We start from the raw sequence: 22,903 nt of genomic DNA, 5'->3' as shown, positions 1-22,903 counted from the left end.
CCAGGGCTGGGATTATCACCAAAGGCCTGCCCAGCCTCACATGTTGTTTCCTGGGGCTGGTGATGGCAGTTGGTAGCCAGAGGAAGATTGCCAAAGGGCAAATTGTGACTCTCATAAGCTGGGGTAGCTGGGCTCTGAAGCGTCCCCTGAGAAGTCTGTCAGTGGAGCAATGTTCAGGGGCTCCTGATCGGATCAGAGGGCTGTGACCTCAGTGGTGGCTTAATCCGCTGATTCATTCATAATCGGAATGGACTGCTGGGTGGTACTGTAGGCTGGTGGGGCCTGGCTAGGGGACTAGGTCCCTGGCTGTCCTCTAACTCAGATCCCTCCCTGCTGCCCTCCCTCTCCTTTCCGGCTGCCATGCGCTGAGTGACCCTGCTCCTCCATGCCTTCTGCAGTGACATTCTGCCTCACTTGGGCCCAGACCACGGAGCTGATGGACCTTGAGCTGAAAGTGTGAGCCCAAAATAAACTGTCCCTTCTGAGTCATTCTTGTCGGTATTTGGTCTCAGCGATGGAGAAGGAGCATGAGTCGGAGAGCCTGCGGAGAGGCCGAGGGAGCACTGGAGATGAGCCATGGGAGGCACCCTGGGTTTTCAGGGGTGGCTGTTACCTGTTGAACCCCGTGTTCCTGTGTCGAAGTCCCAATCCCCAGAATGTCTGAACGTGACTGTATTTGGAAATAGTCTTTAAAGAGACGATTAAGTTAAAATGAGGCCCATTCAGTGGCCCTAACCCAACATGCCTTCTGTCATCATAAAAAGAGGCACCATCTGCCAGCCAAGGAGAGGACCCAGGAGGAACCAAACCTGCTGCCACTGAGATCTAGGACCTCTGGTCTCTAGAACTGTGGCACAGCACCTTATGTTTGAGTCACCCAGGCTATGGCGTTTGTTCCTTTTTTCTTGGTCCTGGGAATTGAACCCAGGGGTGCTTTACTACTGAGCTACGTCTCCAGCCCTTTTTATTTTATTTTGTTTTGAAATAGGGTCTTGCTAAGTTGCTTAGGGTCTTACTAAGTTGCTTAGGGCCTTGCTAAGTTGCTGAGGCAGGCCTCCAACTTGTGATCCTCCTGCTTCAGCCTCCCCACTCACTAGGATTACAGGTACACACCGCACTGCAGCCTGCAGGCTGTGGTATTTCGTCACCTGTTAGTTCAGAACAAATAAGCACAGAGCCCTAATGGACCCGGGGCTCCCCAGCTCGTCAGTGGCAGAATGGCCTCAGCGTGATTCCTGATTCCAGGAATCAGACACTGGAGGGGCTCTTCCTGCAGACCCTGCTCAGTTCTGTCCTCAGCAGTCCAGGCCCCGGCTGCCGTGCACGGAGACAGCCAGGGTGGGTTTCACTGCCTCGGGGACCTAGCCTGCAGCACGGGCTTTGGGGAGCACCGGGGCGTGGGGCTGCGGGGCTCCGGAGGTCCTGGGCGCTCGGGTCTGGAGGCCCGCCCCCGGAAGGCGCCGCCCCCCCCACCCCCCACCCCAGGCAGGTGACGAGCGGCCCGCGGCCGCCCGCACCCGCCCAGGTCCGCTCAGGGCTGGCACCGCCCCCGCGGTCACCAACCCGCGGCCACCGCCCCGCGGCCCCCATGTGTCCCCAGCGCCAGCGGTGCCCGCGGTCCTGGGCATGGCGCGCGCTGCAGGGCCGGAGCGGCGGGTTCTGGCCGTCTACACTGGCGGCACCCTCGGCATGCGGAGCGAGCAAGGTGGTGAGTCCTGACCCCGCGCCCTGAGTCCTGAGACGGGGAGCCTCCGGCCGCCTGCCCACCGGCCTCCCTGCGCCCACAAGGGCTCTGGCAGAAGTCGGGACAGTGGAGGGCTCAGCTGGGCGGCCGGTAGGTGGGGTTGGTCTGCAGTCTGCCTTTGCAAGGCTTCTGGAGGCCCCCGGTGGCACCTAGAGAGGGAACCTGCAAGGAAAGGGAGGGGAGCCCCTCAGGATCTCCCAGGCACCCCTGGCTCAGGGACAGTGGAGACAGCGTCTCTCTGAGTGCCCCTCCCCCAGGGCTGCGACCACCCTGCAGCCTCAGGGCACCTCTGCCTGCCCCTTGCTGCCCCTGCTTCACTCTACACAAGGAGCCTCCTCTTGCTTCTCTAGCTCCAGCCCTCCCTCGTTGCCCACCCCTGTCCTGTGTGGGTCCCCTGCCAGGAATGGAGTCCACTCTGATGCTGGCCTCTCAGGTGCTGTCCACACATCTGGCACTCAATGTCTCTCCCTGGTGGGACCTTTATGCTGCCTGCTGGACACTCAGCTCCCTCCTGGCCACCCCTTTCCACTGGACTGGGTACTCAGAAGCCACTGTCCCTCTCCCAGAGGCTCCAAGGGCTGCAGAATACACAGCCATCCCTGAAGACCCCTCAGAGCCAGGCCTCAGGACACAGACCTGAGTTGAGCCTATCCCTCATGGACTTAGGTACCAGGGACATGGTTCACAGGTTGGCGGATGCCACTGAGGGACAGGGAGTGACGTGGACCCTCTACTCACACCGAGAGCAAGGTTGACATTAAATGTCATGATACACTCAGCTGGGTGCAGTGGCACATGCCGGTAATCCCAGCAGCTCAGGAGGATGAGGCAGGAGGATCGCATGTCAAAGCCAGCCTCAGCAACTTAGGGAGACTCTGTCTCTAAATAAAATACAAAAACGTGGTCAAGGGCCCCTGGGCTGAATTCCCAGTGCAAAAGAAATGCATAGGAGGTTGGTCCAAGAGGTGCCGTTCTGCCAGTGGGCTGCAGACATGTTGCGTTGGGGCTGTGGAGAGGGCCCTCTGAGTGCGTGTAGGGCTGCAGAGGCGTAGCTGCTGGGCCAGTGTGAACCAGGCCTGGCCTGGACTGGCCCTGTGGACTCCACCTGCAGAGTCCTGTTCCACTGCCTGCTGCTGCCTCCCAGCTCCACACGTGACCAACTCCTGCGCTCTCCAACTCGACAAGTGGTTATCCTGTGGCAAAGCTGAGGGACAAGTGGACACTGACCACAGTCCCACCTGAAGGAACACAGTGCCCTCTGCCTTGTGCTCATCTGGCAGCCTTGTGGGCTGGTTCACAGGTGCATGCTGCACTTCTGGAGGTGGACCAGACTTTGATGCCCAAAAGATGGGGTGTAGTGGGTGTTGATTTCAGGCAGGTAAAAGTCTGCTAGGATCCCAGAGAGCTCTGGGCCCCGGGATCTTCAAGGCCTGGTGAGAAAGGGGGATTGGCAGGCATCTACCCATGCGCCAACCCACCAGGCAAGCTCAGAGTGGCAGCCCGTCCTGCCCAAACCAGGTCCTGGAGCCCTGGTGAGATGCAGGGAGCTCCCAGGGCAGGGCAGTTCCGGCTCAGCAAAGGGCTCTGGTCCCCACACCAGCCGCTTCCAGAAAAGACCAACCCCCACCTCTGGCAGCCCCAGAATTTGCAGCTGTGACTCTCCTCCTTCGGAAAGGCTTTAGGGGTCTTAGCCCCAGAGGACGAGGTAGGAAGTGAGTGAGGTCTGACTCCTGGCAACCCCCAAGAGGGACTCCAGGCCTTAGGCCTGCTCTCCTGTGCAGCTGCAGTTGGCTGTTCTTCAAGGACGTGCAGATGGTGACGGGGCACCTTGGATTTTTGCCTAACAATGTGTGTGAAGTGAAAAGGCTTCCAGGAACAAGGTAGCACTCACAGGCCAGGGAGTGAGGGACAACTGGACGGGCTGGTCCTGGGCAGGGGCTCTGGGCAGAAGGTCTCAGGCAAGCCCCAGCCCTCTTTGCACCCCCAAGGGAGGCTGCAGGCCTGCCCGCCCTGGAGTTGTGGCCCCACAGGCACCAATGATTAACTTGCTCAGTCCTGCTGACCTGGGCGTGTGGGGGAGTGGTGGCATGGCCACGACCAAGCTATTTGGGTTGTCGCTGTTGTAATAACCTCTACGCTTGCTGGACACAGGGGCCTGCAGGGCAGAGCACACCCTATGGCCCCAGCCCTGCCAGAGTCCTGGGGGGACAGAGGTGATGGCACAGGGCTCACCTTTTAGCCAGTTCCTTTCATAGTTTAGCCAAGAGGCATTAAAACCCAGTAACCCAGGCCTTGGCCTGGCCTGCACAGAGGCCACACAGGAACCCAGAGGCCTCTGTGTCCAGCTATGGCACCTCTCACCTGCTTCCCTTGGGACCTGGCTCCTGTGGCCAGGAGAAACTCCAGGACACGGTGGTCCAAGGCTGTGTCCCTTTGTGTGGCATCCTGCCCAGTGGCCACCTTTGGCCTTGTGGGGTGGTGCCCGTGGCCACGTGAGCACTGCAGCATGACCTCTGTAGCCACAGTCCGGCCTCCCTCCCACTCGGGCATCCCAGACATGGTGGTCGCGGTGGACATACTGCCCCCAGAGCAAGCCCCATCTCCACTTGAGCATGTGGGAAGGAGCCCAGAGATTCTGGTGAGGTCAGTCACCTGCCTGCCATGTGGGAAGGGCCAGCAGGGGCAGGGCTCAGGCTACTCAGGCCTGACCCTTGGAGGACCCTCAGCAAGAAAACCAATAGGATTGAGAGAATCAGAGTTGTCGCGAAAGCTGATGCCGACTTAGAGTGGTAGACACCATGACAGCTTGCAGATTAAAAAGAATACCCTGGAACGTAGAGAAGGCGCGGGGGGGTAAGGCCCAGGCCCTCCTTCCAGGTCATTTTCCCTGTGCTTCCCGCCTGCCCGTTCTGGGCTTTCGGTGCGTGATGGCGAGTTTGCAGGATTTGCCTGGGGAGAAAGGCTGTAAGGTCTTCCCTGTTCCTGTGATGCCCACATGCCCCGAGCGGGACACCAGGGCCTGTGCCCCCTCTTGCTAGAGGAGCCTGAGTGTGTGGCTCCTTTGCGATGGGCTGGCACTGTGGGCCAGGAAGAGTAGGGAGCCGCTGCAGGGAGGGAGGGCGGAGCCTGTGTCCAGAGCTGTGCTTGGGGGAGAGAGGGCCAGGTCTGCGGCGACCAGAGGAGGGGCAGTGAGGCTGGTGCCTGACTGCCCTGCACAGTCGTGCTCTCCGTGAGGCCACTGGGACTGTGAGCTGCATGAGGGGACATGGGGGTGCCAGCCCTTCTCCTCGTGTGCTCCCCTGGTGCCACGTGCATGACCAGCAGCAGTTGATGGAGACAGTGGAGAGTCAGGGCCACCTGGCCGCCAGGCTTGCTGTTGTCCATTCCAGGGGCTCCTCCTTCTCCTCATCCCCCACAGTGCCCATGTGACAGAATTGTAGCCCCTGGATCATTCATATCCTCACCCTGCACTTGTGAGTGGGGACCTTCCCATGGCAAAGGGGCAGCAGATGTGATCAAGGCCCTGACCCTGCGATGGGAGGTGCAGCTGGGTTGTCCAGGGCGGGGGAGCCCACCTGTTCCCAGAGAATTCCTTGCTTGGCTACGGAAGAGGAAGCCAGAGAGATGAGGCAGAAGAGAGGGCTGGCTTTGAAGACAGAACTCAGTCAGGGCCACAGCCTGGGAGTGTGGTGGCCTCTTGCTGCTGAGAATGAGCCCCGAGTACACAGCACTTCTGCTGTCTCTCACATGGGATGGAATTCTGCCAGGCCCCTGAGTGGGTCCAGAATGGTCCCTAGAACTTCCAACAGGAGGCGCAGCCCTGAGGACACCTGAGATGGCCCAACTTCTCACCCCAGAGCTGGGAGGTGATAAGGGGGCTGTTGAAGGCTTTGTGTTGGTGGCAATTTGAGACTTGCAATAGGAAATTGTCCAAGCAGCCAAGGATGAAGGCTGGGACCAGGTGATGCCCAGGACCACTGACTCCTTCTGAGTCTCACATCTCAGTCAAGGATGCGTCTCTGGGGGACCCTGTTGCCCTTGCCACCATGTCCCAGTTCCCAGGCACGTGGGAGGCTCACAGACAGTGGTAAGGAGTGAAGGTGCCCAGAGAGGTTAGTTCACTTGCCCAAGGTCACAGAGCTAGCAGGAGCAGCTCAGGGCACTGGCCAGGAGCCTTTGTTTTCAGGAAACATGCCTGTGACCTTGTAGGATGGGCACCAGTTTTGCACAGTGCCACCTTAGGTGCACAATTCTGAGATGCAGAGGCTCGGGCAGGGGCGGGCTCTGGTGGGGCCCACCTTTCTGGGCACTTGCTGTGTGCCAGGCCCTCCCATTCACAGGACAGGGCAGGGGATTAGGCTGGAGGCTGGAGTCTGGGCAGTCACACACAGTTCAATGCCGTCTGGGAGCTCAGGACCAGCAAGGGAGCCTGTGGGAAGGGCACCACTACCTGGGCACTGGGGAGGGCTCTCTGGAGGTGGCATCCCAGGCCAGGCCTCGCGGAGCACTGCTGGGTGAGAAGCGGAGGGAGGCAGGACTTTGGGAGCATCAGCAAAGCATCCTGGGCATACTGGGAGGTGGGGTGGAACTGTGGGTGGGCACCTTGGGAGAGGGCCTAGCTCAGTGGGGAGAGTGGGCGTGTGTAGAGTGGGGCACACACGGAGACAGGACCTGCAGAGGAGCATGCAGGGCCCCTGGGCTCTGGGTTCCAGAGGAGGACTCGGCACTGGCTCCATGGGAGGAAGCTGTGGCTTCCAGACGCCAGGTGCCACCCTCCCAAGACCTCCAGTGGCAGCCATGTCCCAGTCCCCCTGGCCTCTGACTTCCATGAAGGCCCTGCCCAGGCCACCCCTGGTCCTGCCCTCTGCTCCTGCCCAGGGCTTGTCTCACAGGATGGAAGGAAGTGGGCTGTGGCCACCAGCCCTGACCCCACGCTGCCTGGACTCCACCTGTAGTGCTTGTCCCTGGGAGAGGCCTGGCTGCCAGTCTGAGGGCGCTGCCCATGTTCCATGACCAGCAGGCCCAGGTCTGCAGCCTCCCGGACGACACCCTGGTCCTGCCGTGAGTACGGGTCTCCCCGGGGAGAGGAAGGCAGACACTGAGCCTGGACGGTGCCTGTTGGGGTCCACTCATGCACTTGCAGGAGGCTTCAGCGCACTTTCATGGGGCTTCACAAACTGACTGGCTGTCCTCGTCTTTGAGGATACCTGTTAGGGACAGAGCCCATCTAGAGAAGTGGGGCTGGCCTGGCGACCTCTCCTTCCCCGGCATGCCGGTCCTTCTGTTTCTTGGCTCAGCCCAGCTGCCCGGGGCCCTTGGTGGCTGGAAGGCTGAGCTGGAAGCTCCCGGTGGCGGCTGCTCTCCCTGAGTGTGAATTTCCCAGCATGGGCTCTGGCTGCTCACAGGCCTGCCTCTCAGTGCTGCTATGGGAAGGTGACCCTGCTGGGGGCATCCTGCTGTGGACCACAGCCTGTCTCCTCTGGGGATTCCAGGCGGAAGGGAGGTTGTACCCTGTACTCAGGATGCTGAGACCTTAGCAATATGCAGGGCCCACTGACAAAGGTCGCTGGGCGCAGCGGCTGGAGCTGGGCCAGAGGAGAGCAGAGGATCAGGGGGCTTTGGGTCAAGAGGGGCGTTCTGCCTCCTGCAGGCCTGCTGGCCCTGACCAGAGGATCATCTACACCGTGCTGGAGTGCCAGCCCCTCTTCGACTCCAGTGACATGACCATCACGGAGTGGGTTCAGATTGCCCAGATCATAGAGGTAGGGGCAGGGGCTGTGGGCAGGCTGTGGGTGGGCGGAGCCACTGCAGAAGCACTTGGGGCCTGTGGAGAGTCTGCCCAGCCTGAGACTGGGTGGTGCCTGGGAATGGCAGCCCCAGGAACAGAGCAGGTCCTTGAGGTACACTCTGGTGCAAAGCTCCACAGCCTTTTCCCTCCTGCAAGCGGAGGGTGGGCACCGAGGCCATGTCCCTATTCTTGATGAGGGAGCTGAAGGCCAGAGCAACCCCCACCGCTGTCACCACCCCAGCTCCCGGCATGTACCCATCCTGGACTCCCTCACCTGCCTCCTGGAGGAAGCACACAGTCCCCTGAATGGGGTCACTTGGGTCACATGCTTATTTCCTTCTATCTGAGACACAACAGCCCCCCAACCCCATAATCCCTCCCCGACCCCTCCACCAACTTGTGAGCTGCCGGGGACAGTGTGTGACCCTGCATCTGTCCCATTCCGGGAATGGGGCTGCCAGTGGGCACGTCTGGCCTGGGTTGTGGAGGTCTGGACAGCGCCCCTTGTTTGTGGCTGCAGCACTCTTGAGGCCAGGCCTGACTTTGACAGAGGTCCAGATGGTGCCCTGTGGTCCTTCCAGATTCTGCCGCCCAGCCTCAGGAAGGCCTCGTCATCCTGCAGCCCGGCCTGGCCAGCAGAGGGCGCCCCGCCCCACTCCTGGCTACTCTGCAGTCCCTAGGCAGCCTAGGACAAGGGACCTAGGAGGGTTTGTGGCCAGAGCTGTGCTCCTGGTAGCCATGGCCTGGACAGTCACACTATGTAGGTAGTGGCCAGAGGCTTTCCCCACATGGCCAGTTCACTTCTGCTGCATGGCCAGTGTGCCTGGGAGGGTTTCTGGCTTTTGCTAACCCAAGAAGACCCAAGAAGGCCCTTCCTCCACGTTTGCCTCTCAGCCTCTGCCCGCTTGCCCAGTCCCCTTCCTCCCAACCACCTGCTGGCAACGGCCAGGCCTTGTGCTGGTTGTTTGTGCTAATGCTGACCGTCTCTGGGCAGTGAGGTCCTTGCCCCACAGCCCCCAGTGGCCCTGGAGGCAGTGGGCCCTCGTCCAGCACTCTCAAGATTACCAAGCCCAGTTTCGAGGTAGCCATGTCTGGGGAGACGCTAACTGGAAGTCTAGGGGGAGTCCAGGGCTCCCTAGGACCCACATTCTCCCACGCTCTGAGGCAAGCCACAGGCCAGGGCCCAGGCCCAGGCCCTTCCAGAGAGGGCCTCTGGGCCTGCAGGGGGTGGTCACGTGGTGCTCCCTGAGTCCCTCTACCTGCCTTCTGGGCCCCTTCCTTTCTTTCCTAGTGTTGAAGGGGACAGGCTGCTGCCCTGACTGAGCACCTGTTCCCAGAAGCAGGGTTGAAAGGGGAAGGCCCAGACCTGCCCTGAGCTTGCTGCCCCCACAGAGACACTACGACCAGTACCATGGCTTCGTGGTCATCCACGGCACCGACACCATGGCCTTCGCGGCCTCCGTGTTCTCCTTCCTGCTGGAAAACCTGCAGAAGCCCGTCATCCTCACTGGTGCCCAGGTAACCTGGGATCTAAGGCTCCTGTGCCACAGGCCTCCTGAGGCCTCAAGGCAAGTCCCAGCTGGGACCCGACCTTCTTGCTCAGCTCCCTGGGGCAGCTCCTGTGTGCCCCCTGGAGGCCCAGTTCATTCCTGCTCGACCTCCCAGGGCCAGTCCCCAGCAGTCCCTGTGGCTGGGGTCCATGGCCTGCTGGTGATTTTGTCCAGCCATGAGGCCTCAGGAGAACCCAGAGCCCAGCCCCAACAGCTCCACCCTTGAGGAAGCCGTTTCTCTTCTAGCTAATGGGCTTCACATCTGCTGTCCACTACAACAGCTTCATATCTGCTGTCCATTCAGTCTGGTGGCCACCCCCAGGACAGGTGCCTGGGGAGGCCCTGGTCACCCCCCAGTCTTTGTGCTTTTCTTCCTTCTTGCCATGGTGGTTCCCACCAGTGCCCTCCCTGGGGACCCAGCATATGATGCCCCCTCCTCTCTCACCCTAAGCTAGCACACCCCTGCCAAAGCCAAGGTTGGTGGAATGTTCTGGAAAACTGCTATATTTGAGGGCAGGGGACAGAGGAGGTCTGCACCCCCACTGGGGCCTGTTAGAAACTGACCTGGGGTCCCTGTTGCCTGCAGGTGGCTTCACAAGAGGGAGGAGCCCCAGTGGCTGTTGGGGTCAATCTTAGATGAGCCCCTCAGCATCCTTCCCCACTGGGGAGGCTGAGGCCTGGGCTCTGGAAGCCAATTCGTGTCCCTGTGAGCAGAACTCCGCGAAGCTCCAGGGAGACCCTCTTGCCAGGGCTGCCAGGTGCCGTTTAGAGGTGGCTCTACCACCCCCAGCTTGTTCTCCCTGGCTGCTCGGAGGCATCTAGGGGCAATGGTGCCCTGTGCCACTTAGCACACCTCTGGTGCCAGGCATCTCCTGTCCTGCCTGGCTCCTTCCCACATCCCTGACTTGGAGTCCCTGTGAGGCGCATGGGACTTGGGCTGACTACCCAGCCCCTCCCTAGACCAGGGGAGTGAATGCCACGCAGCTCTCTCAGTGGGTGGGGGTTGGTGAGCACTGCTGGCCCTGGGGGCACCAGCACGTTCTAGCTCACGGCCTGTCACGAAGCACCCGTCCCTCCCTGTTGTGCTGCAGGGGAAACCAAGGCTCTGGATAGGCTCACCCACAGCCATGTGCCACCCCATGAGGGGCGGAGCTCAGGAGGACCAAGGACCTCACCCTTTGGGCCGGGGTCTCTTCCTCCAGAGGCCCTGTGCTGACCACTCCCCGCAGACCACACCATGACTGGCCTCTCCCGCGGATCTGGGCCTCTGCACACCCCAAAGCAGCCCTGCCCACTGGTGCCCTCCTGGGAAAGAGTGACAAGGAGCTGGGAACTGTCGGAATCACCCAGCGCACTGTCCACAGTAGACACCCGCAGCCCAGGGACGGGCTGGACTGTGCCTGGGCATCGTCCTTGGCTCCTTCCCACCCACAGCTCCTATGGTAGCAAAGAGCCGTCGTGTCCTCAGGACCAGGGAGCCTGGGCCTGCTGTCCCCTGGGCACTTGACCTGCATGGAGCAAGGCCCTGGGCTTGGGCTGGCACTGTAGCAGGAAGCACTGTGGTGGCCATGGAAACGGGCTGCTCCTCCCTCCCCCAGGCTGGAGGACTTGACTGGGGAGGGGAGGGAGCAGGTGGCCCCTTTGCTTCCTGGGCCTCAGCCCCAACCTGTGACCTCTCCCCAGGTTCCCATCCACGCACTGTGGAATGACGGCCGCGAGAACCTGCTGGGGGCCCTGCTCATGGCCGGCCAGTACGTCATCCCAGAGGTACCTGGCCTGGCCTGGCCTGGTGGGGGTCGCTTTGATCCAGGGTGGGATGGTGGGTGACGCAGCCCAGGAGCTCCCGAAGAGCCGGGCAGGAGCTCGTGGTGTGTGCTCGTGGCACCTGCAGGCAAGGGCCCGCAGCCTTCTAAAGATGTGCCTGTGTTCCAAGTGACGCATCGTGAGCGTCATTGATGCGGGTGGACGGTCACCCATGTCACTCCCCAGAGATGTCAGCATGGTCGGTCTGGCGGGTGCCTGTGCAGTCTTCCCATCACGATTTGTTCTCGTACTGTCCGTGAGCGCCGGTTCCGGAGTGCGCTCTGCTCGGGGCGCAGTTCAGACTCTTCCTTCCCAGGTGGTTGTTAGGGCTGCACACCGCCTGCCCCCTGGGGTCAGGGCGAGGAGTGGGTTTGTCCTCAGCAGTTCCCTGGGCGGGCGGTGTTGGAGCTGGGGCCGCTCCAGAGCAGCATTTCCAGGCGGACCCTCTGCCTGCTCTTGTCCAGCCTCTCCTCGGGGACAGCTCTTGAGCAGCTCAGAGGCGGGCAGCTCCCTGTGCTCCTTGCCCCTGTGGCTGAGTTCATGGGGGAGAAGCAGGCCCAGACCCCTCCTGGGGCCAACAGCCAGCTCCCCCTGCCCATGCTGCCCAGGCCCTGCAGGCTTGGGGTTTGCCTTGGTGGTTGGCAGGGTGGGAAGGGGCCTGCAGGGAGCAGCCATCCTTGGAGGCCGGTCCTGGGCAGGTCTCTGCCTGCGGATCATCTGCTGGCCCCTAGGTCTGGGCATCCCTGCTGATGGCAGGGTGGTGGGGAGAGCTGGAAGGAGACAGGCCCTGCCCCCAGCTCAGAGCCCCTGTCCCTCTCTCCTGCAGGTATGCCTGTTCTTCCAGAATCAGCTGTTTCGGGGCAACCGGGCAACGAAGGTGGATACTCGGAGGTTTGCGGCCTTCAGCTCCCCCAACCTGCCCCCACTGGCTACCGTGGGTGTGGACATCACAAGTGAGCAATCTGAGAGCAGGGCCGCTGGCCGTGGTGCTGCTGGACGGAGGCTGTGGGCTCCGGAGTGGTCTCCCTGACCTGGGGGAGGGCATGGTGCTGGGTTTCGCCCTGAACTGTGGAGGAGCCAGAGGGCGGCTTCGAGAGGGTGGGCCATGGCTCCCCGTGCCAGGGAGGTGGGAGTTGGGAGGTCTCACACCACAGGTTAAGAGCTGGGGCTGGAGGAGAGGTTTGGGGATCTGCCTGACCCTCCATCTGCCACAAACCCAGGAGTTTCTCTTGGTGGCTGTCTACGGCTCGGCCACACAGCTTAGCCCTCCTTGAGATGTGGGTCCCTGTGGTACATCTGGTCCCCAGGCGTTCCAGGGAATCCTCTGCCCCTGGACCTGTCCTGTCCTTATGGGGCCAACAGATGTCCTAGGCTGGTCCTGAGGCTTCCCCAGGGGAGGCCCGAGCAGCCTTTCCTGATCCTGGGTGTCATAGTGGCACTCTGGTCAGGCCATGCTGGAGTCTCAGGACCACCGTCTTTTCACCTGAGGGGTCTAGTCTCCTGAGGGGTCTCTACCTTCCTGGATGTGGGGCCCCCTGTCTCTTGCCTCTCTCTGGCTCTTGCCCCTTCATGCCCTGGGGCCTGTGTCTCCGCCCTGCTGTCTATGGGGTCCTGTCCCCAGGGATCTGTCCCAGAAGAAATCTCTTCTGGATCTGCCCAGCAGAGCTGGCCTTTCTTTCGGGGATGTTTTGGGGTCTTGTTACCTGGCCTGTGCCTGGGTTCCCGGTGTTCATGGCAGGGCGGGGCTGCCTTCTAGAAGCAAAGCTGCTGTTCTCGTTTGACTGCGTGACTGTGTAGGGCCCCAGCCCTCTGGGAGGTGGCAGTGTCTCTTGCCCACCCCATGCTTCTGCCTGGGCCACTGCAGGCCTGTGGGTTGGCACAGGGTGTTTCTGGGGGCCCGGAGAGAGCTGTTCTTGGAGATCTCCTGGTATAGCAGGTGCTGCTGCCACTCGACCCTCACTTTAGGAAGGAGCAGATGCCCCCAGAGAGAGGGATGGGCTGTGGGCAGCCAGGGCCTTGACCCTGAGCCCTGTCGACGGCCCCAGGCTCTGACTCCACACCCCCTCTCCTGCCCCCCTCCTAGTACCTTCCAGAGAGTGTAGAGCCAGGACTGTCCATGTCTAGTGTGCATCGTGCACCAGGACTCCCAGGCCGAGCAGGGGTCCTTGCTCCCCAGGGCCAGGCAGTCCAGAAGGCTGCCTGGAGCGGACAGCACAGGGGTGGGTGTGGTGCTCAGCCCCTGCAGCGGGAAGGAGGGGCGTCGTGGAGGGGCGGGTGCTGCCCTGCAGGGACGCTCCCCTGGGCTGACTCATACCTACGGGCTCAGGACTGGAGCTTCTCCACGGGCGGACAGGCCTTCACTCTGGATCCCAGGGCCTCTGCCACACACGGGACCCACGGGGCTCAGTCCCGGCCCAGTGGAGCCGCTTCCCTGCACAGAGTGGAGGCTGCTCCGGCCGCAGCCCCCAGCCCCTGCCCACCATTCCTCCAGGTCGTCCCCGCATGGGCCAGGTGTGGGAAACTCACTGCACACCCTGACTGATGTCAGGCTGTTGGGCTGGTTCTGACACCCAGCGTTGAGAAACCTCGGCATGTGCCCAGGGTGTGGCTGCTGGGCCCCTGGGGAGGGGGAGGGCTGAGCCAGGGCCCCCTGCTGTGCACCCACTGGGCCAGCAATAGGTGCCAGGCCTCTCTCAGGTCCTTCACTGGCCCACTGGGAAGTGAGGGGAGCTGGTGGAACTATCTGAGTGGGCAGCAGCCCCTCCCCACCCTTTCTGCCTGCCCAGCGAAGGATGCCTCCTGCCACGGGGGGCCGATGGCCTCTGCCACTGGAGGTGGAAGACTCACTGCCCTCCCCACTCCTCCCACCCCACCCCCATGTGTGGGTCCAGAATGTTCTGTTCGTGATCATATGTGAATCACTCTGGAAAAAATGGCAGGAGGCACACAGGCCCCCACCCCCGCAGGGTGCAGAAAGTGGGAGGGCGAGCCCGTGACTGCCTGCCTGCACCTCAGCCATGGCCCTTCCCAGGCACCCTTCAGCCTAGGGGAGTCCCCAGGTCCCACTCTGTTGGCTCGAGGCCACGTGAGCCACGGGCTCCTGGAGCTCGGCTGCTGGGGGCCTGGCAGAGAGGTGGCCTCCAGGCCTGTGCACAGGCTGATCCCCTGGGGGCTTCAAGGCATGCTGACCTCAAGTTCCTGTCCCTGTACTTCCCACAGGCCTGGGGTTCCATGTCGCCCTCCCTGGGCCTGGGCTGGGGGTGATGGGCATATCCCAGACCTCCAGGACACGGGGGAGAAGAGGACGAGGCTGTCTTTCCTCGAGGGCGAGGGGTCATTTGCTGGTCGATGTGCTAGGCAGCGAGCATAGCAGTGTGTCCCAGGCAGCTGGCTGCTCAGAGGACCCTGCCCTGCTATTAGTCCTTCCACCTGAATGCCATCGCCTCTCCGACACCTCTGCTGCCTGTGTGGCTCAGCGAGTCCTCCCTGCCATGTTTCCCACCCCAGCCCAGCGTCACCATGGCCTGGCCATCAGTCTTTCTCCCTGGGTGGAGAGCACCTGCTCCCTGGGCCCCCTGCCTGCTACAGAGCCTGGCACAGCCAGGACAAGCCCAGAGCCGGAGGGTTTGCCTGGAGGGGAGGCAGGGCAGGGGCGAATCTCGGGCTCGGAGGACATTAGGGAGGCCTCCCTACGCAGAGGCCTGAGCAGGGCTGGGGTCCCTGCAGGGCCCACACTCTGCCCCTCTGTCTTTGCAGTCAACAGGGAGCTGGTGCGGAAGGCCAGCAGCAAGGGCCGGCTGGTGGTGTGCAGCAGCATGGAGCGGGACGTGGGCCTGCTGCGCCTCTTCCCTGGCATTCCTGCCTCCCTGGTAGGGGCTGCCCGAGTGCCCTCCATGGCTCCCATGCCCCCACATTCCCAGGATCGCCAGGGCCTCACCGGCTGCCCAGTGGCCCTCAGCCCCCAACAGCTCCCCAGTGCCCGTGCTGGACCTGCAGCATTGCAGGGTGGCCCCTGCTTTGCTTCTGCCTCCCTTTGCCCCGCCCTTCCCAGACCGGGCTTGAAGAAAAGAGCTTGCCTTGTGGGGAGCCCTTTGGCTCTCAGCTTGGAGGCCGCCTTCCTGGGCTGGAGTCCGACCAGCACAAGGGCACCTGCTGTGGACCCTCCCTGGCATCTCAGCTGAGGCTTTGGAACCTGCTCACCTTTATCAGTGGTCTTGCCTGCATGGATCTTTGAGGATGCTCAGGGACATGGGGCCCCTCTGGGACTGACTGATGGTAGCCCCAGGACTCCCTGCTCCCCGTCCGCTTTTTATGGCCTTTTGTCTGCTTCTGCTGTTAGCCCCTCAGCTACCCGTTGTTCTTGCAGTGGCCACAGTGCCTCCCTGTCCTGTTTTCTAAGATGCTGACGGGAACCCAGGCCCTGTCCTCTGTCCTTGAGTGGAGCTTTCCAGCCTGGTGGGATGTGGGCAGGTCTCAGGGAGCCCTGAGTGTGTTAGTGCAGCTCACGGCGCCTGGGCCTGCCACCTCCCCGACATGTTCCCAGCGTTCGTCCTGCCACTTCTGCCCACGCATGGTGGACGTGTCTTCCCTGTGGGAGATGTGCCAGGGACAGCCCTCCAGCTCTTCCCAGGCCTGCACACACCTGCTCAGAGCAGGACGCCCCTGGACATGATGTGGGTGCCTGGGACCAGTCTCGTGGGTCTCCGCTGTTGGAGCAGAAAGCAAAGACCCTCACCATGCACCCCTGCCCCGCTGCCCTAGGTTCGGGCCTTCCTGCAGCCCCCTCTGAAAGGTGTGGTCATGGAGACCTTTGGCTCCGGGAACGGGCCCACCAAGCCAGAACTGCTACAGGAGCTGCGGACAGCAGCTGAACGTGGCCTGGTCATTGTCAACTGCACCCACTGCCTTCAGGGGACGGTGACTGCAGACTATGCATCTGGCATGGTAGGGGTCGGAACCTGAGGCCAGAGGTTCCGGGAAGGAGCACAGAAGCTGCAGGGCGGGCCATGGCTGAGCTGCCCTTCTGCCCCTGTGCCCTTCCTCGCAGGCCTTGGCGGGAGCCGGCATCATCTCTGGCTTCGACATGACGTCTGAGGCTGCCCTGGCCAAGCTGTCCTATGTGCTGGGCCAGCCGGGGCTGAGCCTGGATGATAGGAAGGCGGTGTGTGCATCCCTTGGGCTGTGGGCACAGGCTTGAGGACACTCACAGCTCCTGAGGGTGTGCCTGGGGACTGGAAGAGCCTTCCTGGCTGGCTGTATGTGTGCCTGGTTTGGAAGGGCAGGACATGAGGCTCCTGTCAGGTGGGAAGGGCCAGCTCTGGGCCCAGGTTCCGCCTTGCCTGGCCCGAGCACCCCTTCCTTGCTCTGCAAGGGGTCTGGGGGTCTCACCTGGCTCAGGCTGAGCCTCCCCAACTGTTCCTGGATGCCCCGTCCCACTTCTGTCCTTCCCAGGCGGGGCTCAGACATGGCCATCCCCCGGCTGTTGGGCTTCAGTCCCTGGTCGGTGCTTGGAAGGCCCTGAGCTGGTGGGACTAGCCTATGTGGGGACCCTGGAGAGGGTGGAGCAGGAGGTGGAGTTTCAGGACGACTTCCGCCCAGGCCCTGGGCTCCTGGCTCCACTCGGCTTCCTACCCTGGTTGAGCCCCTGGCCTATGTCCTCTTGCAGCTGCTGGCCCAGGACCTTCGAGGGGAGATGACTCTGCCCCCAGTGAGTGAGCGTGGGTCCTCACTTCAGGGTGGCACACTGAGCCACGGGGTCTCCTGGCTCCTCAGTCTGAGCATTGGCCAGGTACTCCCCAGTGCGGGTGGCAGCAGCAGGGAGGTTGAGAGGCACCTGGGACACGTCCCTTGGGACCTGGCAGACACCAGCCATTGCAGCTGTGCTCCAGCCCAGGAGCTGGCTCCAGCCAGGGTTCAAGGCCCAGGTGTCCATGGAACAGCACACAGACATGCAGACACATAGGCACCTAGGCCAGGGCACATCAGCACTGGGTCTCAGGGCTGGGGCTGCCTTGGAGCTGGGAGTTCCCGAGTTGGGCAACATGCTGCCCATCCTGGAGCAGAAGTGGGGCCCACTGGGGTCTCCACAACCCTACCTGGAGACATGGTTGTCTCGGAGCTCCCCACCCCTCTTACAGTCTGGGGTCCAGTCCCCGGAAGGGGAGGTCAGCTAGGGACCCTGTACCCAGCATGTCCACCTGCCCCCCGAGCCTCTGAGCCAAGTGCCCGGCGTGGAGCTGGTAGAGCAGAGCACTGCTCCCAGGCTGCCTTGGCCCTGGGGCCTCCTTTCCCTGGACAGAGCAGTGCTGGTTAGCCCCACGTGCGTTCGCTGCTGCTGCTGTCCTGCCCGTGGGCTCAGCTGGGCCTTGCCAACCCTGTCAGCCTGGCTGCAGCCTAGGGGCAGCACAGTAGCTCAGAGCCTGCCGTGCGGGTGCACCCGACCTTCCCAACACCCCATGGCCTTGCTGTGGGCAGGCCGTGGTCAGATGAAAGGGACTGGGGTGTGTGGCCTGTTATTAGGGTGGCTGTGTGGGGGCCGTAAATGTCTCAGCAGTCAGCTCAGTGATCAGCTGGGCCGTGGGCCCCGGATGAGGTGGCACCTCTGGGGCTCTGCTGGGAGCCACAGTTGGGAGCCCTTAGATGACAGGGTGCAGAGAAGGGCCCTTCGAGGATGTGCCACCTGGGAGCAGGGTCCTTTTCCAGGAGGGGCCGCATGGTCACTCCCTCCTGTGGGAGGTGCCTGATGAGCCCGTCCCTGACAGCAGTGGGGACGGAGGAGATGCACACCTCAGAGGCGGGTGGTGAGCTCCAGTTGCACAGTGGGCGGGGGAGGAGCCGGGTGGTAGCCTCCTCCTGACCTTGCTCCCAGGCAGCGGGGGCCAGGTGGCCTGTGTGTCCAATAGTGAGATGAGATCCAAGGCCTCCGATGTGGCCACTCCAGCTCTCTCCCGGTGGTGGGGACCCGCTGCACACTGCATGGGGGAGGCAGGGTTCACACAGTACTGGACGTGGCTCCACCACGCCTGGACACAGAATGAGGCTCTGGGTGCACCATCTTCTCCCAGGAGGCTGAGGCTGTGTGGCATGCCCTGACACCGGGTCTGGCCCTTGCTGCAGCCCACTCTGGTGACCTGGAGGCCCTGCACGCACTTGAGAGGCTGGTGAGCTGCTTCCGCCCCGATCCGCTGCTGCCGCCTGGGCCTGTGGGCAGGGGTGCTGGCCCCCCAGCGGAGGGACTTTGACCTGACCTCAAAGACTTGCTTAACCCTTGCATACCACCCGTGCCCGTGCCCCTGACCTGCCCTTCCCCTCCTGTGGTCTGCCTGCTGCCCAGCCCTCTCTCTCAGGGGTTTGTGTCCTGTGTCACCCAGGGCAGTGGTCTGAGCCTGGAAGGCCCTGTTGGTCAAACCCTGTTGCACATGGCGGCCCAGCGAGGCCACGCCGGGGTGGTAGCCCTGCTGCTGCAGAGAGGAGTGGACGTGAATGCCCGGGATGAAGACGGCCTCAGTCCTCTGCTGCTGGCTGTGAAGGGCAGGTATTTGGGGTCCTGGGTGCTGGATGAGGACACCCATTTGCTGTGAGCAAGGACTGTGTGGGGTGTGACCAGGGCCAGAGGGAGGCTGGGGTCAGCAGGGCCGTTGAGAGGGCTTCATGGAAGAGGCAAACTCCAAGCTGAGCCAGGTGCACCCAGGAAGGCCCTGGCAGGTTCTAGAAAAGGGAAAGCCACTGGCAGCACTGTGTACTCTCTGTGTACTCTCCAGGGACAAGGGAGAGCAGGCTGTCATCAGGCTGTGGCGGCAGTGCCCAGGGAGGCTCAGGGCCCTGCCAGGCCCTGCCCCACCTGGTGCCCACCTCTCAGTGTTGCCTGTTGGTCCCAGCAGCCTGGCCCTGCCTCTGAGAGATGCCAGGAGCAGGCGTGTGGTGGTCTTCTGAGCCAACAGTGAACGGAGGGGAGGGAGGGAAGATGCCCCCGAGGGCAGGGGCCTCAGTCCACACCACATGCCCCTGCTGGCACCTGTGCCCACGGCTTGTAGCACCACATGCCGTGCTGACCTGAGAGCCCATGTGGGCTGTAGCCAGCAGGGCTGCGCTCCTTTCCCCTAGGGCTCCCGGCAGAGGCGACCATGGCTCACTGACAAGGTGGGACAGACCTGCCTGACAGGTTATCCACACCCACCTAAACCCTCCAGACCGGCCTCCCCAGGGTTTCTCCCAGGGGGCCTGTGTCCTGTGGCCCGGAGGCTGTGTGCTGCTCCTGAGTGCCTCACGGAGGTGGCAGGTGTCTGAGGCCAGGGTCACCAGACTGGTGGCCAGTCCTGGACCCTGCCCTTCCAAGAGTCCTGAGTGGGGTGTGTCACCCCTGTGAAGGGTTGATGGCAACCCTCTTCCCAGAACAAGCCTGGGAGGTGGACCATGACCTCTGCACGACGCTGGGTTGATCTGGGCTAGAGATTCTGGACAGGGCCTCCTTGGGCGTGGGCAGGTGGCATGGAGCTGAGATGAGCTCACTCGGGTCCCGCCTGGCTGTCACAACACTCCCAGCAGTCTCCCCAAGACCCGCCCAGTCCTGTCACTGGAGAGCCACGGGGGATCCGGCCACTGCCCCACGCGCCAAGCTTCCCTGAGACTGGGGTGGCCGTGTAATTTAGGGTGCACCCCAGCACTGCAGGTGGTGTGGACACAGCTCTCGGCTGGCAAGTTGGCACCCCTTGCGCTTCGCTGCAGCCCGGGCCTTGCTGGTTCCCTTGTGGCCTGCCAGAGCCCTGTGCCAGCTGCCTCTGGAGGAGATGGCTTCCGGGTTCCTGCCAACGCTGCCGCTCACTCTGGTCTGCAGGACTGCAGCCCCCTGCATACCCAAGGGCAGATGTGGGGCACAAGTGACTCAGTTTCCCCACAGCCAGCCCCAGGCCTGGCCAGGGGAGTCAGGTCACCTCAGACGTGTGTGAGACAAGTATCCAGGGCGCGGGGGCTGGCGGGCTCAGTGTGGGAGGCTGACCTACAGGGCGTCCGCAGGATGGTGGAGCCTGTGGGGCTCGCGGTCTGCACGGAGGTGCTGCTCAGCCAGGGCTGTTTGGACCCTGACTTGGTGTGGGTGCCGACCACACCCTGCAGACCCAGATGTCCTGAAGGGGCCCCGGGCAGATGGAGGAGGTGGGTCCTCAGGACGGCCTCACCTGAGCCCAGGCAAGCGGTCAGGGCAGCAACCTTGCTGGGCCAAGGCCCAGGGATTTGCCCTGGCCCCCGTGCACAGGACCTGAGGTGCTGCTGTGTTGGAGAGCGGGCCCAGGGGTGCACGGGCCTGGCTGGGTCTGATGGCCTACACACTCTTTCTCACGGCAGGCATCGAGGTGTCATTGGGTTGCTGCGGGCTGCTGGGGCCCACCTGTCTCCCCAGGAGCTGGAGGATGCAGGGACGGAGCTGTGCAGGTGAGGGCGGCCAGAGCAGGCATGGTTTTGGGGAGAAGGCATAGGGCTTAAGGCAGGGAAGCCAGACCCGCTGGTAGGGACTGGCCGGCCCAGGTGTGGGGGCTGAGGAGGGAGAACCTGTGCCCAGCTGGGGTGCACCAGCCTGCTGACGGGTGGAGGTCTGTCCTGGAGCTCATGAAGGGATCATTCCCTGCTAGAGGACAGTCCAGTGAGAGTGTGTGTCCTGGGCGTGCCTGCCTGGGGCTCAGGAGGGGTGGGGAGAGTCAGGAAAGGGAAAGCAGAGGCAGGAGCTGGGTGGGGGTGCTGGGTCTCCATCCCTACCATCAGGAGCTGCGGCCCACAGAATGGGTGACTACTGTGGACTTCAGGCTGGCGGGAGGTGGGGTGAGGTCCCTGCTCAGGAAGTGGACTGTGAAGCTCTGGGCCCTCGACCCCTCAACACCTTGGCCCCAGCAAGGCCTTTCTGTGCTTCAGATGTCCCCAGTGCTCAGTGTGGGGCTGGGTAGCCAGACCCACTGGCCCCAGTCTTGGGCCCTGAGGTTTTCAGTGTTGCGGGGGTTGGGGGGGGAGTGCTGCTTGCGGGCCCAGCCCTGCCTGCCCTTTTCAGGGGAGGGGCTAAGGATGGGGCCCAGGAGGATGGGAGCCAGTCTGGCTTTGAAAGGGCTTCTGGGGTGGCTTGGGCTGGCCATGTTGGCTCCACGGACAGATGGGGAGGCCGAGGCAGCAGGGTCAAGGGGAGCTGGGCCCAAATCGTCCTCTGAGCTGCTCGGCTGGTGGGGTGGGGAGGCTGTGCCCGGCCGCCCTGCCAAGGGCTCACTTGAAGGAGCAGCCTCCTCTCCCGAAGGCCTGTGCTGGAGGTGTGGGCACAGCTCCCAGAGGAGCTGGGGGTGCCATCCCCCGAGGTTTGCCACCAGAATTGCCCAGCACCACCATGGGGCCTGCTGTGGGTGCTTCCTGACCAGGAGCAGAGTCCCGGTCCTCAGGAGGGGCCTCCCTCACCTGTTCACCTGGGGTAGCCTCCAGGTGGAAGACGCCTGGGAGGGTCGGTGTACCCCCGACCTTCTCCAGGGCAGTTGGGCGCACCCTTCCCGGGCAGGACGCCCTGCAGCCGCTGAGGTCCAGCTACGGAGTGCCTGGCTCTCCTCCCTGCCAGGGCTGTTGTGAAATGTGAAACTGGCAGGGCACTCGGCAGGCAGCAGTGTGCACGCCTGCGTGTGCACGCCTGCGTGTGCCCCTGTGCGCCCTTGACCTGAGTCAGTCACACCCACTGGGCGAAACCAGACTCGGGCGCCGCTGGCCCCCGCGACTCTGCCCCCAGGGCCGGGCGCTGCTGGTCAGCTGTTTGGGGCTGGCTTCATAAAAGTGCCTGGAGCACTGGGAGGGGTGGGCAGGTGGACGGGTGACCGGCAGGCCCTGACAGCGTCCCCTCCGCCCCCAGGCTGGCCTCCCGGGCGGACAGCGAAGGCCTGCAGGTGTGGTGCCAGGCGGGGGCCGACCTGTGGCGGCCCGGCTATGATGGGCGCAGCGCCCTGCACGTTGTGAGTGCCCGCCTCTGTGCCCTCTCTGGAGGTGACACCTCCAGGAAGTCCACCCTGACTGTCCCACCAGCTGCCCTCTGCTGCTCTAGCGGGAAGGCCAGCTCTGGGGGCTGTGCTTCCCCTGTGAAGAGCCACGGGGCCACCGCTCCCCACCCCAGGCCCCTCTCAGGCCCAGAGCTGTGGGGAGAGAAGGGGAGGGCCCTGGGGTCCTATGAGGCCAGGGCGTCCTGGGGGGCGGGCTCTCAGGTGCGGAGGTCCGGAGGCAGCCCCTCCCCATGTGCTCTCCCACAGGCAGAAGCAGCCGGCCACCTGGAGGTGACAGCCCTCCTGCAGAGCCTGGGCCCATGTTCTCAGGAGACCTCACATTTTCAGCAAGTGCTGCCTGGGGTCTAACCTGAAGCTATCTTGCTGAGTAAGCCATAAGCCATTCCTCCCTACTGCGACCTGCTGGACAGACTTCCGGAAAGCCTAGAGGCCTCTGTTGGGCAGAATGGCAATAAAGTTGCCATGGGGGAGCTGTTTCCCCAGGTCCCCAAAGCCATCTCAGTTGGTCTGTCTGGGCTGCGGCTGTGGGGGGCAGAGGGCTCCGTCTGCACCCTGGGGGTCGGGGTGCTTAGCCAATCGCTGGAGGCTGCCCTCCCCAGCCTCCCTGCACCTGCACGGGTGTTCCCTCTGCCCCACCTCAAGTCCCCCGCCTCTGCCTGGCTCGGAGGCCACTTCTGGGGGAGGCCCACCTCACCCAGACTCCTATGTAGCTCCCGCCCCTCACGGTGCCTGCCAGGTTGCCGCCTCACCCCCTTGCCCCAGCATTCCCGTGCCCTGACCGCATCGTAGGGCAGGGGCACAACAGAGAGGTGGAGGGAGACCACAGGGGCCAGAAGGCTTGGCACCAGCTCCAGTGATGAGTGCCCCTCAAGGCTGATCCCCTGCCACCCCACCCAGACCCAGGGCAAGCCAGGCTGCCCAGGCTGCTGCCTGCTGGGGGAGGCAGGGCCCTGTGTCGGTCTGTGATGCCAGCCTGGGTCAAGGGGCAGGCTGCAGGTGCCCATGGCTG

General features: G+C 63.1%; 1 protein-coding gene across 6 annotated transcripts; it reads left to right on the top strand.

The window, feature by feature from the left end:
- Nucleotides 1-1,516: 1,516 nt before the first annotated feature.
- Nucleotides 1,517-22,404, top strand: ASPG (asparaginase). 6 transcript variants are annotated; one of them, XM_079127259.1, is made up of 15 exons: nt 1,517-1,708; nt 6,700-6,805; nt 7,395-7,506; nt 8,925-9,050; nt 10,766-10,849; nt 11,712-11,838; nt 14,642-14,754; nt 15,647-15,829; nt 15,933-16,046; nt 16,551-16,673; nt 17,950-18,045; nt 18,256-18,419; nt 20,225-20,311; nt 21,750-21,783; nt 22,141-22,404. In XM_079127259.1, the coding sequence occupies exons 1-15, from the start codon at nt 1,627-1,629 to the stop codon at nt 22,240-22,242; spliced, it is 1,653 nt and encodes a 550-aa protein (XP_078983385.1). In that variant the 5' UTR covers nt 1,517-1,626; the 3' UTR covers nt 22,243-22,404. The 6 variants fall into 6 exon arrangements, with proteins under 6 accessions (XP_078983385.1, XP_078983387.1, XP_078983386.1 ...); XM_079127260.1 differs by having other exon boundaries at nt 1,518-1,708; nt 16,551-16,592; nt 21,750-21,849; XM_079127258.1 differs by having other exon boundaries at nt 1,520-1,708; nt 21,750-21,849.
- The last annotated feature ends 499 nt before the right edge of the window (nt 22,405-22,903 follow it).

Source organism: Sciurus vulgaris (genome assembly GCF_902686455.1).
Source record: "Sciurus vulgaris genome assembly, chromosome: 2".
Lineage (NCBI taxonomy): Eukaryota > Metazoa > Chordata > Mammalia > Rodentia > Sciuridae > Sciurus > Sciurus vulgaris.
The sequence above is the reverse complement of the archived record's forward strand: the minus strand, read 5'-3'. Positions and strand labels throughout refer to the sequence as shown.

Coding starts and splice junctions, on each gene's coding strand:
- ASPG (XM_079127258.1), top strand. CDS start 1,627: ATGGCGCGCGCTGCAGGGCCGGAGCGGCGGGTTCTGGCCGTCTACACT. Junction 1,709..6,699: donor CATGCGGAGCGAGCAAGGTG/GTGAGTCCTGAC, acceptor CTCCACCTGTAG/TGCTTGTCCCTGGGAGAGGC. Junction 18,420..20,224: donor CTGCTGGCTGTGAAGGGCAG/GTATTTGGGGTC, acceptor TTCTCACGGCAG/GCATCGAGGTGTCATTGGGT.